Here is a 19,345-nt window from a genome sequence, read left to right as displayed (position 1 = left end):
ACAGGCACACAAACCATTGTTTAAATTTCAGACAAATTTAAATAATTTGCACTTCGGTTTTGTTTTGTTTTTTTAAATCATGGAAACAGTCTTGATAGTGCTATTACACGTTATTGTGACATGTATTTAGCAATAAAATAAACACTGGAATTGTGTCTCATAACTCATGGAAGTAAGACATTCCTTCACTTATTTTTCCATTTGATCCCATAATATTTTTCAATATTTAGTATTCGTTTAAGTCAAAACATAATTCTACCCAGAAGGAATGATTGGGTAGTGAAGGTACATATATGGCTGTCTGATCTCTTCAAACACCATAACCGAGTTTTATTTGCACATTTTTGATGTTGAATATGAGAAACAATCCCATAAAATAGCAATTTATGACATCTTAAAATAATGGATAAAATCCTATGCAACTGGCTAAGAAACGTGATGACCTGACTGACCTACATCTATGTACAGGCGATGCAACTGTAAAACACAAATATGTGTATGATTCCATTCAGTGCTGGCCACAGCCTTAATTGAAATGTGAAATTCCCTATTTATGTTCTGTCAGTAAATGCAGCCATTGTTTTGTATATTGTTGGTAAATGCAGCATATGGCAATTAAACTCTGACTGCCGGGTGTAATTAATTTACAGAAGAGTAAAACTGCAGATTAAAGGATAGGAATGAACAGGGAAAAGGCTGACGTAAGGTGATGTGACTAAGGACTGTCGACGCCTGCGCGACACACGCTGGATGCAGCCCCTTGGAGCAAATTAGGAAATCGGACTCCCATGTAACGTCATTTTGGGTCCTGGGGACGGCACCCCCGCTTTCATGTAACGGCCATTTTGGCTCGGACTGGGAACAGTTTCCAGGGCGATAGAGAAAAGGAGCGAGGGAGGGGCCTGGTATTTCTCGAAGTCAGAGGAACAGCCAGTCAAAGCCAGCCAGCCAGCCAGCATCTGAGGAACTGGAGCAACGGCGGAGCTGCTTGGGAATACACTGTAAAATTTATATATATTTTTTTCCCTATTCAGTACGAATGGTATGTGCAGCGGGGCGAAAATGAAGGTCTTCCATTCGGGCTCGGGATGCTGTAAATGAAGCATATCGCAGCCCGGTCACGTTAGGCTTTTTCTGCTGGGATAAGGCATCGGTGGGTGTACGGGGCCGCAATAACGGCGCCAGCCAACCGGTGACTCCATCAACGGTTAGCTCGTTTTAAGCCAACCATTTTGGAGAGAGCCCCGTCAGCTCTGCGCGATAGGGAGCAGCATCATTGTCGGTGCGGGAGTTATCCGTTCATGCAACCGTGGTGGAGTCTCGTACTTGGCGGTGAGGTACGAAGCCTAGACATGCAAAGTGTGCTGTTTTTCTGAAGGAACATCTCCACGCCCAGCGGTTGCTCTGCAGCTAGCTCGCTGGCTATAGCCCCCTGTCTATACAGAGAAACGCTCAGGAGAAGGTGGGGCCGCAGTGGACTGACAGCTAATGCTGCTAACAGGGTAGCTGGGACTCCCTGGGTGGTTTTTATCCAGACACTCAGCGACCGTGCATTCTGGAACTCAAAACAACTCCATTCAGCTAGGGAAAAATACAAAAGAACGTTTTAAATTGTTTTTCTGAATAAAAGCACTGGTGGAGGGAGAGGAGGAGCAGAGCATCCTCCTTTACCTGCATGACCATGGCGGACGACGACGTGTTATTCGAGGATGTCTACGAGCTGTGCGAGGTGATTGGAAAGTAAGTGCTGTAAATGACACTTAGAAATGATAATTACGCATTTATTACATACTTGACAATCTAATGCAAATGGTATGACAGACTAATACAGATATCCATTCATTCTTTCATTGGTCTTTACCTTTTTATCCTTTATCCATACTCAAAATGATATACCTTAGTAAATACAAATGTAAATGCTATTACTATTATGTCATACAGACAATGCAATAGTAAGTTTAATCAGTTACAAAGTAATACTTTACATTATATACTATTTAAAGTGTTATATTTGGATGTTTTCTGTTGATTTTAAGCAACTCATGTTAGTTGGGCAACAGTTGAAACAATAAAAAATAAATTTTTTAATAATCAATTTCCTGTTTTGGTTTTTTGGTTAAGTTATGGTCGTAAAGGACATAATATAACCAGAGCAGATTTACTCCTAGAACTAATCGTAAGTGTCTTTTTGTCATAACTACATCATTGAGAATCAACAATGTCTACTGTGGATGCAATGTACATGGTAAATAATGAAACTATGGGATGATATGAATAGATTTATTTTTCCTCAGTGTGCTCCATGTGCTAGTCCGTTATCTTGCGGAAAACATTATCTTGCACATAAACAACCAATGCAATTACATTTGAATGTTATAGCCTAGGTTTAAAAGTCTGTTGCTGTAAAAAGTCGCACAATTTGCACCTAATCAGAAAGGAAACATTTGCCCAACAAGACAAACAATGTATCCACCTCTTCCATCATTTACCAAACTTTCTTGTATGCGGACATCACTGGGATCGCTGGCATCCTGTGTATTTCACACCTTGCAAACCAATTTCACGCACAACTGCCACCCAAGAGGCTGGAGTGTGTGCATCAGTGTTACTGATGTGCCAGAAATTAGGGAACTGAGAAAGATGCCATTAAATACAACATTTGTTATCTGCATTATTTCATTTATATTAAATCATTAACAATAACATTTTAAAGTCCTGGTATATAACATAACAAATACATTTCTAGTGGATTTCTTCAGGAATAGGGTTGACATCAATTGCTGCAATAAACTGTAATAGTTTTCATTTAAAGCAGATAACCAGTTACATCTTCAAGATGCTCAGAAATTAAAGGATTTGTGGTTAGACATGTGTTCTCCACCATTTCCACTTCTGAAGCCTGAAACAGGCAACTCTTTAGAGGTCTGAGGGTCCATTCGGTTTCAGTGGAGAGGGTATGTTTTTTCAGGAGCTTTAGGACTTGTTTCCTTATCCTGAGACTTCTTGTTGCCTTGGTTACTAATTGATGGCCGGTCCAGCACCACTGCCTTGGACTCCTAGTAACCAATATATACTGGGAGCCATTGACAAATGTAATTGTTACTTTATGTCAGGGAAGTGCAAGAGTTTTGTAAATCCTTTTCCCTGAAGGATTGTTTCACTTGAAGATAAAACCAGATCAAATATTTCATTACCTTTGTGGTGGAAGTTTTCTGCCATGTGAGCTGTACAGTTACATCAGCAGTGTTTTCTACCATTGTGAATTGTGTGGCAAAATCTGCGCATTTTGCATGTAACACAACATTTGAAGAGGTAAACATATCCAAGGCTGTCTGCTAAGCACTTTTGTAGGTGCGGTCATACAGCCCAAGCAGGTCAGCGGAGAGCTAATACATGAGTGAACAGTAGTCTGGACTGGTGCATGCCTTAAGCTTTAGTAAAGAAGCAATGTCACATTTATGTCACTGAAAATCCCAGAAAATCCCTCTTATCCCTCCAGTACTTTTGTGAAACGGCAGTTGATGGATCAAGTGTGTTGAATCCAGTGTCCAGTGTCCCAGTGTCTTGGGATGTAATGTAGGAAAATCCCAGTGTCTTGGGATGTAATGTAGGAACGAGGTGGTTGAGAGAGGGGTGATTTTTCCTTAGTCAAGAGGTTGGACAGAAAGGGAGGCTGACGCAGATCAATGGAGACAAGTGAAGCTGGGAATGGGATGGCCCTTAGGCTAAGGATATCAATAATGCCAGCAGACTCTGACTGTTAGACTCTCCCACTTTGTTTTCCCCCCAGTGCTTTACTGTCAGCACTACTGTACTGTAGGTGTGGGCATCATGTTAAAACTGAGGGCATTTATTAATTAAACATTCAAAAACAAGTAAAAAATCGCAACTACTGTAGTTGATTTTGGTTAGACTATAACCCTGCTATAACTGCACTACATCAGGATACCATGCAATTACAGAGGTTGTTGAATTTTGCTGTAATGATAAAATGCATGGATATTTCTCAAAGTACAGTGTTTTTATTCACCCTTGCTAACAAAACTGCAGAAAATTGAAAGACCGTGAATATATAATATCCACATATACACAATTGTACACATTCCATTTTATAGATCAAACATAAACATTGTGAATTAAGTTAGCCCAAAAGCAACACAGTGTATAGAAGAAGGCATAATAATTGTAGTAAAAGAGGTTGTCTGGACACAAGCAGCCCTTGTTTTGTGCTTATGATTTTTTTAACATCTAATTTAAAAATATTGCCTTTAACTTTGTGAATGTAAGGTTTTCATCCATGTTTAAAATAATGTACACTGATTGCACACAAACTGAAAAATGACTTTAAAGTAAGCAAAATAAATTAGATCAATTTGAGGTTTGCGTTAATGACTTTGTCCTTCACAGTACGTCATATCATATTCCTTTTTGTAGTAACTTGTGCTCGTTTGTTAGGGGTCGGTTCTATTGTGTGGTCGCGTGTCTTTGTCTGACCTTTACCCTTGCCTCCTTTTCAAATGTGTTCATAAACCCTATTATCCAGGCCTGAGTCTTCCATTGTTGCTGCTCAGAGACGTTTTCTATTATTGTCCTTGATCGGCTTTGTGTCGGATAGGAGCAGCCTGGCTGGGTGGGATTGAGAGCATTGCTGAAGCAGTCACTGTTCAGTATTCACTGCTTCTAAACTAGGGTGGCATGTTTAGAATCATTTCTACAGAAATAAGGTTAGTAATTAATTTTTATTATGACAGTGTATGTGAATGTCATTTAACCAGATGTTGACTTTTGTTTGTACAGTCTCCCAGATTACCCTTCTCAAACTGTTTCCAATTTCTACTATCACAAAGGCCTTAGATAGTTTTTATGGTAGAGTGAACACACACACAAGTGCTAACAGAGGGTCCCTGGTCACTGGGAACACCTTTTCTCAGGGCCTCCTTTTTCTTATTTCACATCAGAAGTTGTAGTTTTGTGTTGCTGGCAGCAGAGCTTTTTGTGTGCTTCACATCTATATATTTTAAACTACAAACCTTTTCCACCTAAAATGTTTCATCCATCCAAACAAACATGCAAAATCTTTCGACACTGTTAGGTCCTCTAAAATACTTTGTTTAAACACGTGACATAGCAATTGAAAAACCAAGACCCTGTGAAACAACAGGCCTGCATTGTTTAGTAAAGCATAAGATATTAACATCTGGTAGTCACCCAAGCCCTCTGAAATGATCACTGCTCTGGATAATTCTGGTACCGGTTTACGTAATTTTATTTCTTAGGAAACATTACATCAATCGTTATGTAGATGTGTCTTTATGTATGTATGTATGTACGTATATATATATATATATACATACACAGTATATAATATATATATTAGGGTTGCACCAAAATAAAAATTCTTGGCCGAAACCGAAAGTGAGAAAACTAAGGTTGAAAACTGAAAACCAAAACACTGAAAGAAATTATTATGCCAATTATTTATACCATTCCATTTATGGCTATGAGATACAGTAATGTCTTTGCTTGTTTTGTTGTTGTACTCACAGCCATAAACTCCCTTGAATTAGTACATCTTTAGTACATCGATTTTTGTCTTAGTTGGTAGTTAAGTTGTAATGGATGACGTTCACATAGCAAGCGGACCATACTCCACCATTTCAAAATAACCTGGTCCATTTGCTTAGTGTCAACAAAAGGTGTAGATGTTGCCACATGTTAATGACTCAAGCAACTTCAACCGGACTAAGTGTGAACACTGACACTGGTGAACCAAATTGCATTCAACCAGACAAGTAAGTGACATGTGTGTTAGTGAAGAAACTGGCAGTTAGTCGCAACTCTTCTGTGCTTCTTCGAATTGCTTTGCTTCCGCAGTACAGTCATTTGTATTGTTTTCTTTGAATGGAGAACCTTTCCTTTTTATGTGTGCTTCGACTTCCTGTAGCCTTCAACATTTGGAAGATCAATAGCTGTGAAAGGATGGTGCAAAGGCAAAGCTCTTTCTGACGACAATGACAAACTGAAGAAAACCTGAACCTTTATTTGAATTAACTCCAGGTTGTTCTTCAGAATCTTCTCCTAAGGGTGTCCTTGCTCCACATTTCAGTCTGCAACCCAAACACTGATATTCAAAGTGTTGCTCCCCTAATTTGCATGAGGATTTGCTCTGGATTATTCCGGCATTGAAGAAGGGTGGTTTAATAGCATTGAACTTTGTTGAACTTATTTAAATTGCTTAGCAGAATGGACTCCAGAAGAAAAACACATTCAAATGAATTATTTTTGACTCGACCTGATCAGATCTGGGTTGTTATCTGAGAAGTTACAATAAAAATGTTTTTATAGATAAAGAGAATATTGCTAAATTACAAAAAAAAAAACATACAGTTATGCACCCGATTTCATTTGTGCAATCTTTAAATACTGCGTAGTATAGTACAGTGTAGTCACTAATTATGAATAGAGTATTTGCACTCAGGCATTTGAGAATGATGATTCACAGAACGTTTTTGGCAGCTTTTTCTGGATGACACTGAGGATAATGTGCCTGGTGACAACGGCAGATAAATGTATTTTACCTGACTCTGCACTAAAGCCGTGCAGCAACTTAAAAAATTCCTTTATGTGTTTCACAGCATTACACTCATTTTTTTCCTAGGTTTTTCAAAGTTATGATTCACAGAAAGTGAGCGTATGATGCCAGCTGTTGACTGCAGCTAAAAAGCAAAATGCTTTTTAAAGCAAAGATCCTGCGTCCTGCAAGTGTTTAATCTGGAGGCACAGACACACATTGACCTGGGTTGGAACTGAAGACCTGTTGACACGTTTGTCCCACCTTCATTTAAGATCTTAAGACGTGAACTAACGTCATAGATGAGGAGAAGAGAGTGAAAAAAATTCAGTGAAGGTTCTGCAGAGACTAAGACCGTGGGCCACTGTTTGATAAATGGTGCTGTCGTATTTGAGCCGTGTGTGGGCGCTTTGTATGAGCCCCCTCAGCACAGCTGTGGTGATGTCACTGCAGAATGCCGTCTCTCCTGTCATATCACCTTGAGATGCACACACCCAGTCCCTTTGGCCCTAGTCACATGAGGTAGAATAATCTTTCCTGTGTGATTCAAAAGCATGGGAGATGGGGTCAAATGGACCTGTGTTCTAGATTTGTGTGATCACTGGAAATAAAGTATTTGTTCCCAATACACAAGCCGAGAAACATTGGTGAACCAGCAATGGCATTTTCTTTTGCTTTTGGCAAATACTATTTAATTTGTTTGTACCGAATTGACTAAAAAGACCTTAGGTTTACTGCTGTTGCAAGGAGTCAATATATCATCTGAGGAGTGGGCGGTTCCTAATATGTCTTGAGGATCGTGTTAATTAATGGATGTTTTTTTGATGTAGACATGTTTGCCCTCAAGCTTCCTCCTGACTGAGTTTTTAGTGATACAGTATGATAAGAGGATTTTGGATGATTGAATGTTAAGAATGTTAAGTTATTGATTAGAATGTCCTTAGCAAAGCATTAAGATGGTATCACTTACAACGGAGTAATTGTGAATAACATGGTCCATAGTTTGAGCCAACTGGTCACTGGCTCTACGCAGCTTTGTTACATAGTCAAAGCATCCCAGAGAGGACGGTTGATAAGAATTGCTAGCCTGGGACGATAATCAATAAATTCATTGATCCACGAATGAAAATTAAATTGAAAAATCCAAAAATAGTTACATCCAGGGCAACTGGACGAAGTAGGTTTTTTTCTTTTTGAAGATGTTACACCTCTCATCCAAGATGCTTTTCTCTAACTAATAAAGGTTAGTAATGGGTAGATTGGACAGATTAAAGAACCATAGGAAATAATCAAGCATGGTTTTCACATTTATTCCAACATAAGGTTGGCGGTAAATGTATGAACATGGAAATAAATTCAGCTACACTTAATTGTGTTTACAGGCATTTTTATATAAACTATAACATTTTACCATTTATTGCATTGACCTTTCAGTGTTACTGGAAAACTTGCAATTTTCTAATGCCTCTAGAGAAGAAACATGTCGTTGTTATGGCTCCCAAATGGCTCTTCATTTAGGATTACTTTGATCCTTGGATTTTGGCCTTAACAATTACAACGTTTTTGTGTTGGTAATATATTTTTATTCATTTCACTTTGTTACAAAAATTAACAACTGTTTTTTATTTGTTTAACATTTTAGGACAACCTTTAGATTCAAATGTTTAGTTCATTATCACTGAAATGCAACTAGAAGTTGCTTCTTATTTTTTTGCTTATTCCTTCACTTTCCATTAACATGCTTAAATGTAATTCTTGCTCCCCATCACGCTCTCTGTGAACCTGACCTCTTCTACTATGCTTTGTCTTTCTAAGGTGTTTTCCCTCCTACTTTGTTCACATCTTTCCTCATGTGTGGCTGGCCCTATTGTGCGCCCTTATATAAATATTTATATATATATATTTTATATAAATATAAATATTGTCCCTCCTCAGCATACACAGTTTCCCAGGCAGAGGGATGAGCTTAAGATGCAGCCATGCTTAACAGGAGTTGATTCTTCTAATGTTCTACAAAGAAACAGACACATCAGTATCAGTTCTGAAACATTGTTGCATTAATCTGTCAATTTAAATGTTGAATTACATTATCACAAGATAAAGATTAACAACCCTAAAAACGATAAAGAAAAATCTTCTCATAACATACTGTAGGTTTGCTGCTGCATTTGTTGTAGCTTCCTCTGTACATGTGGTTGTAGCTTCTTCTCTAAACAACATAAACCCTTTTCCCCGTCAAACACAGATGTGGAATCATTGTAAGATTAGAGTGTGAGGTGGGGGTAGTTACACCCCACGCTTTTGTGATGGGAAACACAGCTGCTGCAATACGTTAACCACACAGGGCAAAGGTCACTGAGGCTTGTCAGATTGTTGTGAGGATTTTTGTGGACTCGAGGCAAGAAGACCTGTGTTTTATGGCTCTGTTGGTCCGAGGTGACCACATGCAGCTCAGGTTTTTTGGGTTAATCATTACAGCAGATGTGAGAAATAATCGTGTGGTTGCATTTTCTGCAGAATTTGAACAGGTTTTTTTTACTGACAGAGAGAAAATCTTCGGCAGTAATTGTTTGGAGTGTTGTGGAGCTGAGATAAGTAGAGACGGCTGTAACACAGCAGGGTGTGCACTAGTGAGCCAGCAGACAGAAATGGAACAACTGCTTTCAGTGTTTGTTCCCACTGCTTTGTTGATTTAATCTAATGCTCAGTGTGTGTTTTTGTTTTACAGATGAGGTTTAAATGAGAAAAAACTGGAGGATTGTAAATGGGTTTTAGTATGTTGTGTGGTGGTTTGTGTGTTCATAAATGTGTCTTGTAGAGATTGACAAGGTTGTGATCTGTTAATGGACAGAAAGTGAATGACAAAAGGCATTTCATTAGTGATCATTCATCCTATTAGGCAGATGCCACTATTAACAGTAGATTGTGCAGGATTGCAGTGTTTCCACTACTACGTTTTTAAAGCAGCTCAGCAGGTCATCACAGCCGACACCCTCTGCTTCCTCACCTCTTCCGTGCTGTTCCTGCCTGTCTATATTCTGTTGTATACTTTGACAGGTGCCAGGCGTGTTTCGTTAAAAATGTATTTTCCTTTTGCGTGGAGAGCAAGCAACTTCAATCACATTTTTAAAATAAAGTAAATTAAACTCCTGTGTTGAAGTTGTTTTTTTCTGGAAATAGCATAACACAGATAACAGGTCGACTAGTATTGTGCATCTCCACCAATTCTGAAACAATAATTAGGTAACAGGTCATTTCTGACGTGCTTGGATTGTCAGTTGAGGATGTCGTAAACCGATAATTCCCTGTGTACTGTATGTATGCGTTGAAAATTAAAATAATTATTATGAACCTGACAAAATTCTGTAGATTCTGTAGATTTCATGAAAGTGACAACACTGAAGGGTGTATGAAAGAAGGATTTAAGCAAGAGTGAAGGTTTACAACACAGCCATGAAACCAGCTATAATTTGTGATCTGTAGACAGAGACCCTGTCTACATGACAGAAGGCAGAGCTGGAGGTGGCAGAGATGAAGATGCTGAGATTTGGGCATGAGCAGGATGAGTAGCATTAGAAATACGCAGATTAGAGGAAGAGCTAAGGTTAAACGGTTTGGAGAGAGAAAAGAGTATTTAAAAGAACAATAGGTGAGGTTGTGTTGCTATGTGGTAGATATATTGGACCAAGGGTCTTGGAGGTGGAGTTACCAGCCTGGAAGAACACAGGTTAGGATTAGGGATGTTGATATCCGGTGTTCCGATACTGTCCAGCACTTCATTTTTGACTCCTATATTGTTTTCTCCCTAAACTAATTTTAGATCACATTGCATATCACCTGTTGAAGAATTTTCATTAAAGCTAAAAAATGTACCATGTTTAATCCTAACATTTTATGTCTCAAACCCCACAACAATTCTTGATAGAATTAATTTACAAATTCAATAATATGTGGCTTTGATAAATAAAGTGGCAGTGCCACTACCATACTTTAAAGCCATTGTTTAGATTGTATTCCAGAACCTTCTCTTCTTTTCATGTTGTTTCGTGTTAGCAGGTCATTTCTGCTGCACATGTTTTATCCCTAGTCTGGCATTACATTTTAACTCTGGGCAGTATATCATTCCCTATGTTTTCTATATTCCGGTGCCAATGCCAAGATCCTTCATCCAGAAATAAACAGTGAAGGGCAGGTCTCCCTCATAGAGGTCTTTATAATAAAAGCTTTTCTTTTAGCTTTTACAGCTGTGCAGCACACCGCTGCTCTATAATTCCCACTGGCACAAGGAAGTTACGACGTGTAGCAAACCACCCTCTGTAAATCCACAGTACTCACAGAAACAGCATCCCTCCACAGAGAGCTGATCCTGTGTCTGCAGCTAATTCACGTGTTTGTGCTCTGCAGGGGGCCCTTCAGCGTGGTGCGGCGGTGCATCAACAGGGACACCGGGCAGCAGTTCGCAGTGAAGATCGTGGATGTGGCCAGCTTTACCTCCAGCCCAGGCCTCAGCACTGAAGGTGAGCAATGCAGCAATCTGTAGTTTAAGCTGTGAATGTGTTTAAAGTGTTTTAGAGATCTCACACCAGATGGATGGGGTTAATCAGCAAGATCTTCAGTCACAGGGAATTAAGCAGGCTTACGTCTTTTAACTAACCCCTACCTTGATGGAAATCACCCGCATGATTCTTCTGGTGGCTTTAACTGTATATATGTGATATTTAACACAAAATATGTCACAATATTTGTGTATGGAACATGCATCTGCAATATTATTTTAAAACAGGCCGTTTCTTACCATGTGGTTTTTGTGCAATATCATGCTAAGATGTGTGCATGTTTGTGCAGTGTAGACATGGAAAGAGATGGAGTTTTTTTCTGGAAAAGCTGGCGTTTCACTGTTTGCCATCTGTGAGGTCTCAGTAGGAGATGAGAGTGGCAGCCAATAACAACAAGACAAGGAAGTAACCCGAGGGTGTATGAGCGGAGAGAGTAAAGATGTTTACCAAGTGGTTCCCTAACAATTGTCTGCACCTGATGTAACCTGGATTAACCTGTTGTTAGTTGCGACCTTAGATCTAAATTTAACCACCTATTCAACCCCCTTCTCTGAAACATTTTTCCTCCCATTGAAACGTGAAAAAAAGTCTATTCTTGCCTAGTTCACCCCGTGGTTACTGGTCAGTGGAGTTCAAAACACAACTATGACCTAAAGGCAGAGGAGTGAAATCAAACATGGATTTTATGTGAATCTCTTCTACCTTAAATAAAACAAATGCTAATATTTTCAATAGATCATGTGGAATTTAGAGCTTAGAGAAATAGCAGTAGCTTTTGGAAAAGGAGATGAACTGCAAACTAGTCTTTTATTGACACCATTCTTCTTATTTGTTGATTCAGTTAGTCTAGTCAATGGTCAAAAATAGATTTATAGTGGTGGGTCATCATCAAGACACCATTGTGACCACATTGTTTGGTAGTCATCTTTGGGGGAATTCACCAAGAAAGTCATTTACATTTACTTGTGAAAGTTCATTTTCATTTACCCAAAACAAGATTTCCCAACACAAAATGTATTGTAATAGAATGTTTCTTCAACTGGTTCTAAAATCTGCTTGTAGAAAAGGACTTTGCTAAAAGAAGACCAAACTCAGTTGGCCATGGACATTTGAATTACCAACTGGGATAAACAACAACTGAAAATAAAGCAATAAATATCATAAAAATAAACCCAACCCCCTCCCAAAAAAAAAAAAAAAAAAACCCAAACACTAACCACGCACGCACGCACGCACGCACGCACGCGCGCACACACACACACACACACACACACACACACACAAACCCAAACAATGTCCATTCTCCCATGTCCAAACACAATAAGCAGTAAAGCACAGCCTGCCTTTATCTCCTCCTAGTCAGGCTGATTGCCCACAGCTGTGTGACCAATGGCTGCTGAGACGTGCGTAATCAGCACAGGTGAAGCCAATAACTGCTGATTAGCAGACAGACAGAAATGGTACCAATGTTTCTGGAAAAAAAAATTTGCATTGACCATTTGATCACCTCAACACTGCTATTATCATCCCTCATGAGCATCACTGTCTCCATTGACAAGGTTCCAAGTTGTTCGAGCTCTGTTGCCCGCTGTCTGTGGGTTCCTTGTTGCCGTGCGGACACTGGGCATCATTGTTACGCCCCCACAGTGGATGAGACGGGAGTAGCACAAGCATAAATGAGCAGAGAGACGATAATGAAAGCTAAAGGAGCAGAGAAAGGCGGCCTTGTGGCGGGGATTCAGCAGCATTTCTCACTATTGCATAATGATCCTGATCTGTCAGGACACAATAAAGACACACAGGCATACACACCGCACACTTGCACACTTAAATGGGGAGTGCACTGTGCCAACTAGGTTTTTTAATAGTGAGGAGCTTAACAGCAGTGAATTGTGAGTGTCAAGCTGATGCAGCTCTCTACATCTTTGTATCCTCACTTGTTTCCCAGAAGTCGGTCATTCAGTTAAAGTCGCTGCATTCATGTCATTCTGTCGGATACCAGTCGATAAACATCCCTCTGTATGGCCACTATGTACGGTCTTAATCAAGAATTGAGCTACTGTCAGCTCTCAGCTAAATGCTTTGCAGCTCCCTCTGGTGGTGCAGTCGAGGTTTAGCAAACAGTAGGCTGGTCCATGCCACTCTTTCATTTCCTACATTCACCACCCAGGCAAAGACAATATTCAGTTAAACCTTCTGCCAGATATAAATGAGCCTCTGAGCTGTCTAAATACATTTTTACAACACTGTCTACCAAAGTATGCAAATAAAGGGAGTGTCTTTATTTTCCAGATCTAAAGCGAGAGGCCAGCATCTGCCACATGCTCAAACACCCACATATTGTGGAGTTGCTGGAGACATACAGTTCTGATGGAATGCTCTACATGGTCTTTGAATTGTAAGTCTATGCATTGTGTATTTAATAATAGCTTGTGTGTATGATTTTGTGGTCTAAGCAAACACCTTTATATATATATATATATATTTATATATATATATATATGGATATTTGTAAAAAAAGAAACACTCACAGTGCGCTCTTTACTTAATGTAATAGGTGGCATTAAAATATAAATAATGAAACAAACAATAGATGTTTATATCTAAGAGTAAACCTGTCACCTGATGTTTTTTTGGTGTGTGCACAGACAGAAATGTGGTGCAGTGACATCATTCCGTGAAGTTGTCTGTAATTTGTGGAAACAAGATTTCTCCTGTCGTGCTGACCCTTAGTTGTTTATCTTCTACCCTCAATCAGCATGGATGGTGCAGACCTGTGTTTTGAAATTGTTAAACGAGCCGATGCTGGCTTTGTGTACAGTGAAGCAGTGGCCAGGTAAGAGACAGCCTAGAAGCTGCAAATATGTTAATATGTTTTGAATATTAATAAAGCCTGAGGAAGTCACATTGTTTATGTGGTTGATGACGTCTGTCATTGCAGCCATTACATGAGGCAGATTTTGGAGGCTCTTCGATACTGCCACGACAACAATGTGATTCACCGTGATGTAAAGGTGAGAGATGTCCCAGGCATGCATGTGAAAAAACTGTCACACAAAAGTTGCGCAAAACGTCAAACTTTATCATCTGTAACTAAAGAAAGCCAAAGGTGACATGTTTCCTAATCTTAACTAAAAACATTTGCTCCATCTAAAAAATAAAAAAAAAATCCAGTGCAAGATTTCCTTTTTGTCTTCAAACAGTAGCCAAACTCAAAGTTGCATGTCATGGTGTCAGGATCTGTAAGGACATCTTGTAGCCAGATTAGCATCACCCCCTGATTCCTGCAGGATTAGCCTCCTAACACAACAGGCAGCAACCACTAACAGAGCAGATGGAGCAGTTAAACACACTTCCATTCACATGAGGCATATACACACACGCACACACGCACACATACAACACAGAAGCTTCACTGTGGCCTGGTTTGCACCATAAAACCAGTACGTTAGAGCCTCTAGGTTAGGCCTTGGTGAAGCTGGATTTCCTCACACTAATGCTGGTGTTTGTTTTAGGACTTATCTGTTAAACCCAGATGGACCAAAATAAGCCTAGAGAGTTGTTCTCAGTTGAGTTACATTGACAGATGTGTTTTGGTTGATTTAACCTGCCAGTCATTTCTTTGTTTTTTGTGACTGAGCTTATGTTTGGGAAAGGAAACAGACTCATATCTCTAAAACCAACATAGCATAGACTTTAATATAATATATTTGATTTAGCATTATTTACCACATACACTTTTATGTGAACATAATGTTTTACCAAAACACATATGTAGACACAATCAGTTATCCACATGGGCCAGTAGAGGGAGGCAAATTGTCATTCTGTGGGGTTGGATTTGGTAACACCAACGCCATTCCTTGGATTGCCACAGACGACCTCCTGAATTCAGTGGTGGAGCTGTTGGAAGTCCCATCATTCCAGAATGGCAGCCTGTTTCCCAGTCGGTGTCCTACAGCCTGGAGTGCTGTTTTGCGCACTGATCCTGACAACAGGAAATACATGACGGGATCTAAACAGCTGTTGAATGCAGAGAGCAGCAGCATCACTTCGTTGGTGTGGTCTACTAGCTGCAGGTAGTCACAGGATACGGTGTCACTGAGCTGAGTAAGGATGTAGATGGGGCGAAAAGCGTGATATGGTCCGAAACACACAGAGAAGACAAACAGAACAAAGAAGGACTTTTTGGCGGTGCATTTATATTTCTGTGCGTTGGGAAGACCTGGTTTGTCGCGTGAAGCCCTCAGTAACTGGGAAGCTATCTTTATGTATGAAATCACCAGCATAACAAAGACTAGCCAGAACAGCACCACCAGTACTCCATTGAAGTAGGCTTTCCCTTGGACCTTGCGTCTCTTCTTGTACTGGAAGCACCGGTCAGTGTCCTCACTATCCTCTGCTGTAGCAATCATAAAAACCATCGTCATGAGCGACAGACTCCATACGATCCCACACACCAGCCAGCTCCACGGCCAGCTCTGACCCCACAATTTCATGGTTAATCTTCGCCGTGCTTTGCTTTTCCCCTTCAGCCGCAGGTACCTGTCCAGGCTAATGAGGCCCAGCAGCAGGATGCTGATGTACATGTTCATGTAGAAGAGATTCCCCACCAGTTTGCAGGCTACAGGTCCCAGCACCCACTTGTTCCCATTGACATGGTAAAAGATCCTGAAGGGGAGACACGCTAGCAGGACCAGATCAGCCACAGCACAGTTGATGAGGAATACTCGCACAGAATTGCGACTTGATTGCAAAAAGAGGAAAACCCACAGGGCAAAAATGTTACCTACAAGCCCCAAAATGAAAAAGATGGAATAAAAAGCTATGAGTGGCAGACGAATGTTAGTGTCGTCGGGATGACACCCAGTCTGATTTGAAGGTGTGGACGAAATATGGATTGATGATGCCACTGAAAATGGGTGGAACGCTGGAGCCAATGTAGGAGCAGAGGAGTGAGCAGACATGGCAGCAGAGGTTGAATGGTTGAAGTGGGACAAAGAGAATGCACTCATTTTGACAACTTGGAGCTGGGAAATGGAGCTCTGAGGAAGAAGACACAGACAGAACAATGAATGAAAGTTTAACTTTATGAGTCATATAGACACTACTCCAATGTGTGATCTTCTGCAAATGTCACAGAGATGCAAATGTGGCACTGACGGGAAATACAAAAATTATTGCTCTTTTACACCTACACCTGTGACCTCATGACAATCAGTCTGACACCTGGTTTATCCAGCACAGAAAATTGCACAGAAACTCAGTCTATCTAAAACTTGTGGATAGAGCTGGATTATCACCTTTTCTGAGGGTATATTCTCTGTTGTATTTAAGACAAGCAGAGAGTGAAGGGAAACAGCAGGAGGAGATATGAGACTAAGAGCAACAGCAGTTTCTAGTGTTAAAAGTGAATGTATTTCACTGGTTTGACATCTGCACCCTGCAGCAGTACAACAGATCTCTTTCACAGATTACATATTACATCAGAGCTCACCAGAAACAGAATACGTATTGAAGTATCAAAACCACATAACAGCCATCAATAGAAGACATATTATACAGAACAACTCCAGTCCCACCAGCATTTAGTCTGTATGGTTGCTGTTTGATCTAGGCTGTAATAGACCAGACTTCAATGTTCTTCAATAACTTTTTTTGTCTAAATTTTAAAAAGCCTGTCACCATATTGTGATAGTGCACTAAAATGTATCTAATCTTTTAGATATTTAAGCAAAAGTTAAACAGGAAGATATAAAGTAAAATTAAAGATTTGTTGTTTAGCTTGTGCTATTTTTGTTTTAACAATCCTGATTCCGTAATTCAACAAAAATAATTGCATTATAAATATCCACAATCGAGCCATCTTACCTGTGGACAGACAAAAAGAGCGAACTTTTTGTTTCAGCACAGCCGCGGGTCAGAAGTATGTTTCTGTAACGAGAGGTCAGCGAAGAATTCACTTGACTGGCCAACATCAAAAGAAGCAAACAGTTTTTTAAAAATCACCTTATACCACATGTAATGAAAGAGGATGTTGAAGAAATGTTCCTCCAGACTTTTGTGGCCTGTATCTTATATCGATTCCTCCTTCTCAGTTATCAACCTGAACTTTTTCTTTGTTCCCCTCCCTCTCTCTCTTTCTCTCTCTCTTTCTCTCTCCACCCCCACCCCCCACCCCCGTGGCTGATTATGCTTCCGCCTCTTGTCACCAGCTCCCCAAGCTTGGTTACCAGAAATCTAATCAGTTTAACAGTTCAAATGAGACAGGAAGTGAGCCCACCAACGCCTGCTTTGAACACAGAACAGACTGTGGCCAGCATTTGAAACATAATTCAGTCAATTATGTTTTTCTTCATTGATTATAGGACTATCATAGAATGATACAAAGAAAGTTCACAAATCTTGATATCTTGCAAAATATTGCTCTGCACAGCTTCTGTTTGTTGAACACGGGTTTTGAAAATAATCAGCGATGACCTTTTTCTATTTCCTTTTTCTGCAGCCTCACTGTGTGCTGCTGGCCTCTAAGGAGAACTCTGCTCCTGTCAAACTGGGAGGTTTTGGCGTGGCAATTCAGTTGGGAGAGTCGGGATTAGTAGCTGGAGGTAGAGATTTACCTCTGTGGTCACACTGCACATGGACATGCTTGCTGATCTAGGGTTTTTAAACAATTAGTCAAAGTGTTCCTGCTTCCCTACATACACTTGTGTGTGAGTTTAAGTGTATTTTGGCACAATTCTCCATTTGCTTCTCTCAGGAAGAGTCGGTACTCCTCATTTCATGGCCCCAGAAGTGGTAAAGAGGGAGCCGTACGGCAAACCTGTGGACGTATGGGGATGTGGAGTCATTCTCTTCATCCTCCTTTCTGGCTGTCTGCCCTTCTATGGCACCAAGGATCGTTTGTTTGAGGCCATAATTAAGGGAAAATATAAGGTGAGGTCCAAATGGAACATCTGTATCAGTTCCCCACTGAAGTTATGCGAAACCAGAACATTGAATGTAAGGTTGGCTTTTCATTTTTATTGATTATTTCGTCCTTCCTTCCTGTTGCCAAGATTAAGTTAGTGAGCGGTTTTGAAAAATGTAACATCAAGCTGAAGAGGCTGATGCATAACTGCGTAATGTTGGTTTCAGTGGAAAGATCTACTTTCATGACTAGTGCAAAAAACAGTCAGATTACTTGAATGTGCTTTTCATACTTGGCCAATAAAGCTGACTTGCTTTTGTCTGTTCTCTCCAGATGAACCCACGCCAGTGGACCCACATCTCAGAGAGCGCCAAAGACCTGGTGAGACGCATGCTGATGCTGGACCCTGCTGAGAGGATCACTGTGTATGAGGCCCTCAATCACCCCTGGCTGAAGGTAAGATCATAAGCACGCAATTTTTATTACAGCTAGGTCTGCAAAAGTGCCTCAGGTAAAGATGCTAGTCTTAACCAATTGGCATCTTTCTATGTCTATATTATAAGATTTCCTTTTTATTTCCTTAGAATGTATTTCCAGGTGCACTCACACCAGCACACCGTGCCTGGGTGCGGCACACTTCCTTGCTACACTGTGCACACTTACACTGTTGGAAGAAGTGGCTCAAGGCACGGTACACTTGGTCACGCATTCACACAAGCGTGGTTAAGTACGTCTCCTGCTGCCTCCGCAACAGTATTTGTGTGCGCACAGCATGACTGACTGTGAATCGCTGCCTTTCACAGTTAGTAAACAAAGATATTGGAGAGGGCTGACTATTTTAAAGATTCACAAACAACTAGACAGTTATTGCTTCTGTGTTGTTGGATTCACTCTCAGTCGTGTGATATGGGTCTAGAAGTCTTTACTCATCAGTGACTCAGCATCACTTCCTGCAGCATTGAGTGAATGCGGTGATGCAGTAGGTTCTACAGTAAAAACACAAGGATGTGTCCCATGTGCCCGGTTTTGTGTTCCTAGTCTCGCATACTTCCTAACCCGCATCTGTGTCCGTGTTTGTGTTTAGGAGAGGGACAGGTATGCCTACAAAATCCACCTCCCGGAAACGGTGGAGCAGCTGAGGAAGTTCAACGCCAGGAGGAAGCTGAAGGTCAGAGCAGTGTCTTTAAAATCAAATCAAAGATAATAGAAAGCGTCACCTTCTCTTCAAAGTGCAGTTTTTTTACTTACCCACAATATTCACATGACCCACATTCTGTAAACAAAGTATATTCATATCCACCGGACATC

General features: G+C 40.4%; 2 protein-coding genes across 9 annotated transcripts in view; one reads left to right on the top strand and one right to left on the bottom strand.

The window, feature by feature from the left end:
- Window positions 1-639: 639 nt before the first annotated feature.
- Window positions 640-19,345, top strand: part of LOC103389708 (peripheral plasma membrane protein CASK) — a 31,039-nt gene continuing 12,333 nt past the window's right edge. For 2 of the 6 annotated variants that reach the window (XM_025062793.1, XM_008325245.3), the window contains exons 1-9: window positions 646-1,740; window positions 10,976-11,088; window positions 13,420-13,525; window positions 13,886-13,963; window positions 14,069-14,141; window positions 17,633-17,735; window positions 17,888-18,063; window positions 18,371-18,493; window positions 19,122-19,205. In XM_025062793.1, the coding sequence (XP_024918561.1) occupies window positions 1,676-1,740; window positions 10,976-11,088; window positions 13,420-13,525; window positions 13,886-13,963; window positions 14,069-14,141; window positions 17,633-17,735; window positions 17,888-18,063; window positions 18,371-18,493; window positions 19,122-19,205 (921 nt within the window). In that variant the 5' untranslated portion in view covers window positions 646-1,675. Of the gene's footprint in view, window positions 1,741-10,975; window positions 11,089-13,419; window positions 13,526-13,885; window positions 13,964-14,068; window positions 14,142-17,632; window positions 17,736-17,887; window positions 18,064-18,370; window positions 18,494-19,121; window positions 19,206-19,345 lie in introns of all 6 variants that reach the window. The other 4 variants (XM_008325246.3, XM_008325247.3, XM_008325241.3 and 1 more) reach the window with 4 other exon arrangements.
- On the bottom strand, window positions 14,800-19,300 carry gpr34a (G protein-coupled receptor 34a). 3 transcript variants are annotated; one of them, XM_017038643.2, is made up of 3 exons: window positions 19,286-19,300; window positions 16,999-17,061; window positions 14,800-16,172 (listed from the first exon to the last, which is right to left on the bottom strand). In XM_017038643.2, the coding sequence occupies exon 3, from the start codon at window positions 16,140-16,142 to the stop codon at window positions 14,916-14,918; it is 1,227 nt and encodes a 408-aa protein (XP_016894132.1). In that variant the 5' UTR covers window positions 16,143-16,172; window positions 16,999-17,061; window positions 19,286-19,300; the 3' UTR covers window positions 14,800-14,915. The 3 variants fall into 3 exon arrangements, with proteins under 3 accessions (XP_016894132.1, XP_024918564.1, XP_008323462.1); XM_025062796.1 differs by lacking the exon at window positions 19,286-19,300 and adding an exon at window positions 17,144-17,294; XM_008325240.2 differs by lacking the exon at window positions 19,286-19,300 and adding an exon at window positions 17,137-17,292.

This window comes from Cynoglossus semilaevis, chromosome 14, assembly GCF_000523025.1.
Source record: "Cynoglossus semilaevis isolate Cse_v1.0 chromosome 14, Cse_v1.0, whole genome shotgun sequence".
NCBI lineage: Eukaryota > Metazoa > Chordata > Actinopteri > Pleuronectiformes > Cynoglossidae > Cynoglossus > Cynoglossus semilaevis.
The sequence above is the reverse complement of the archived record's forward strand: the minus strand, read 5'-3'. Positions and strand labels throughout refer to the sequence as shown.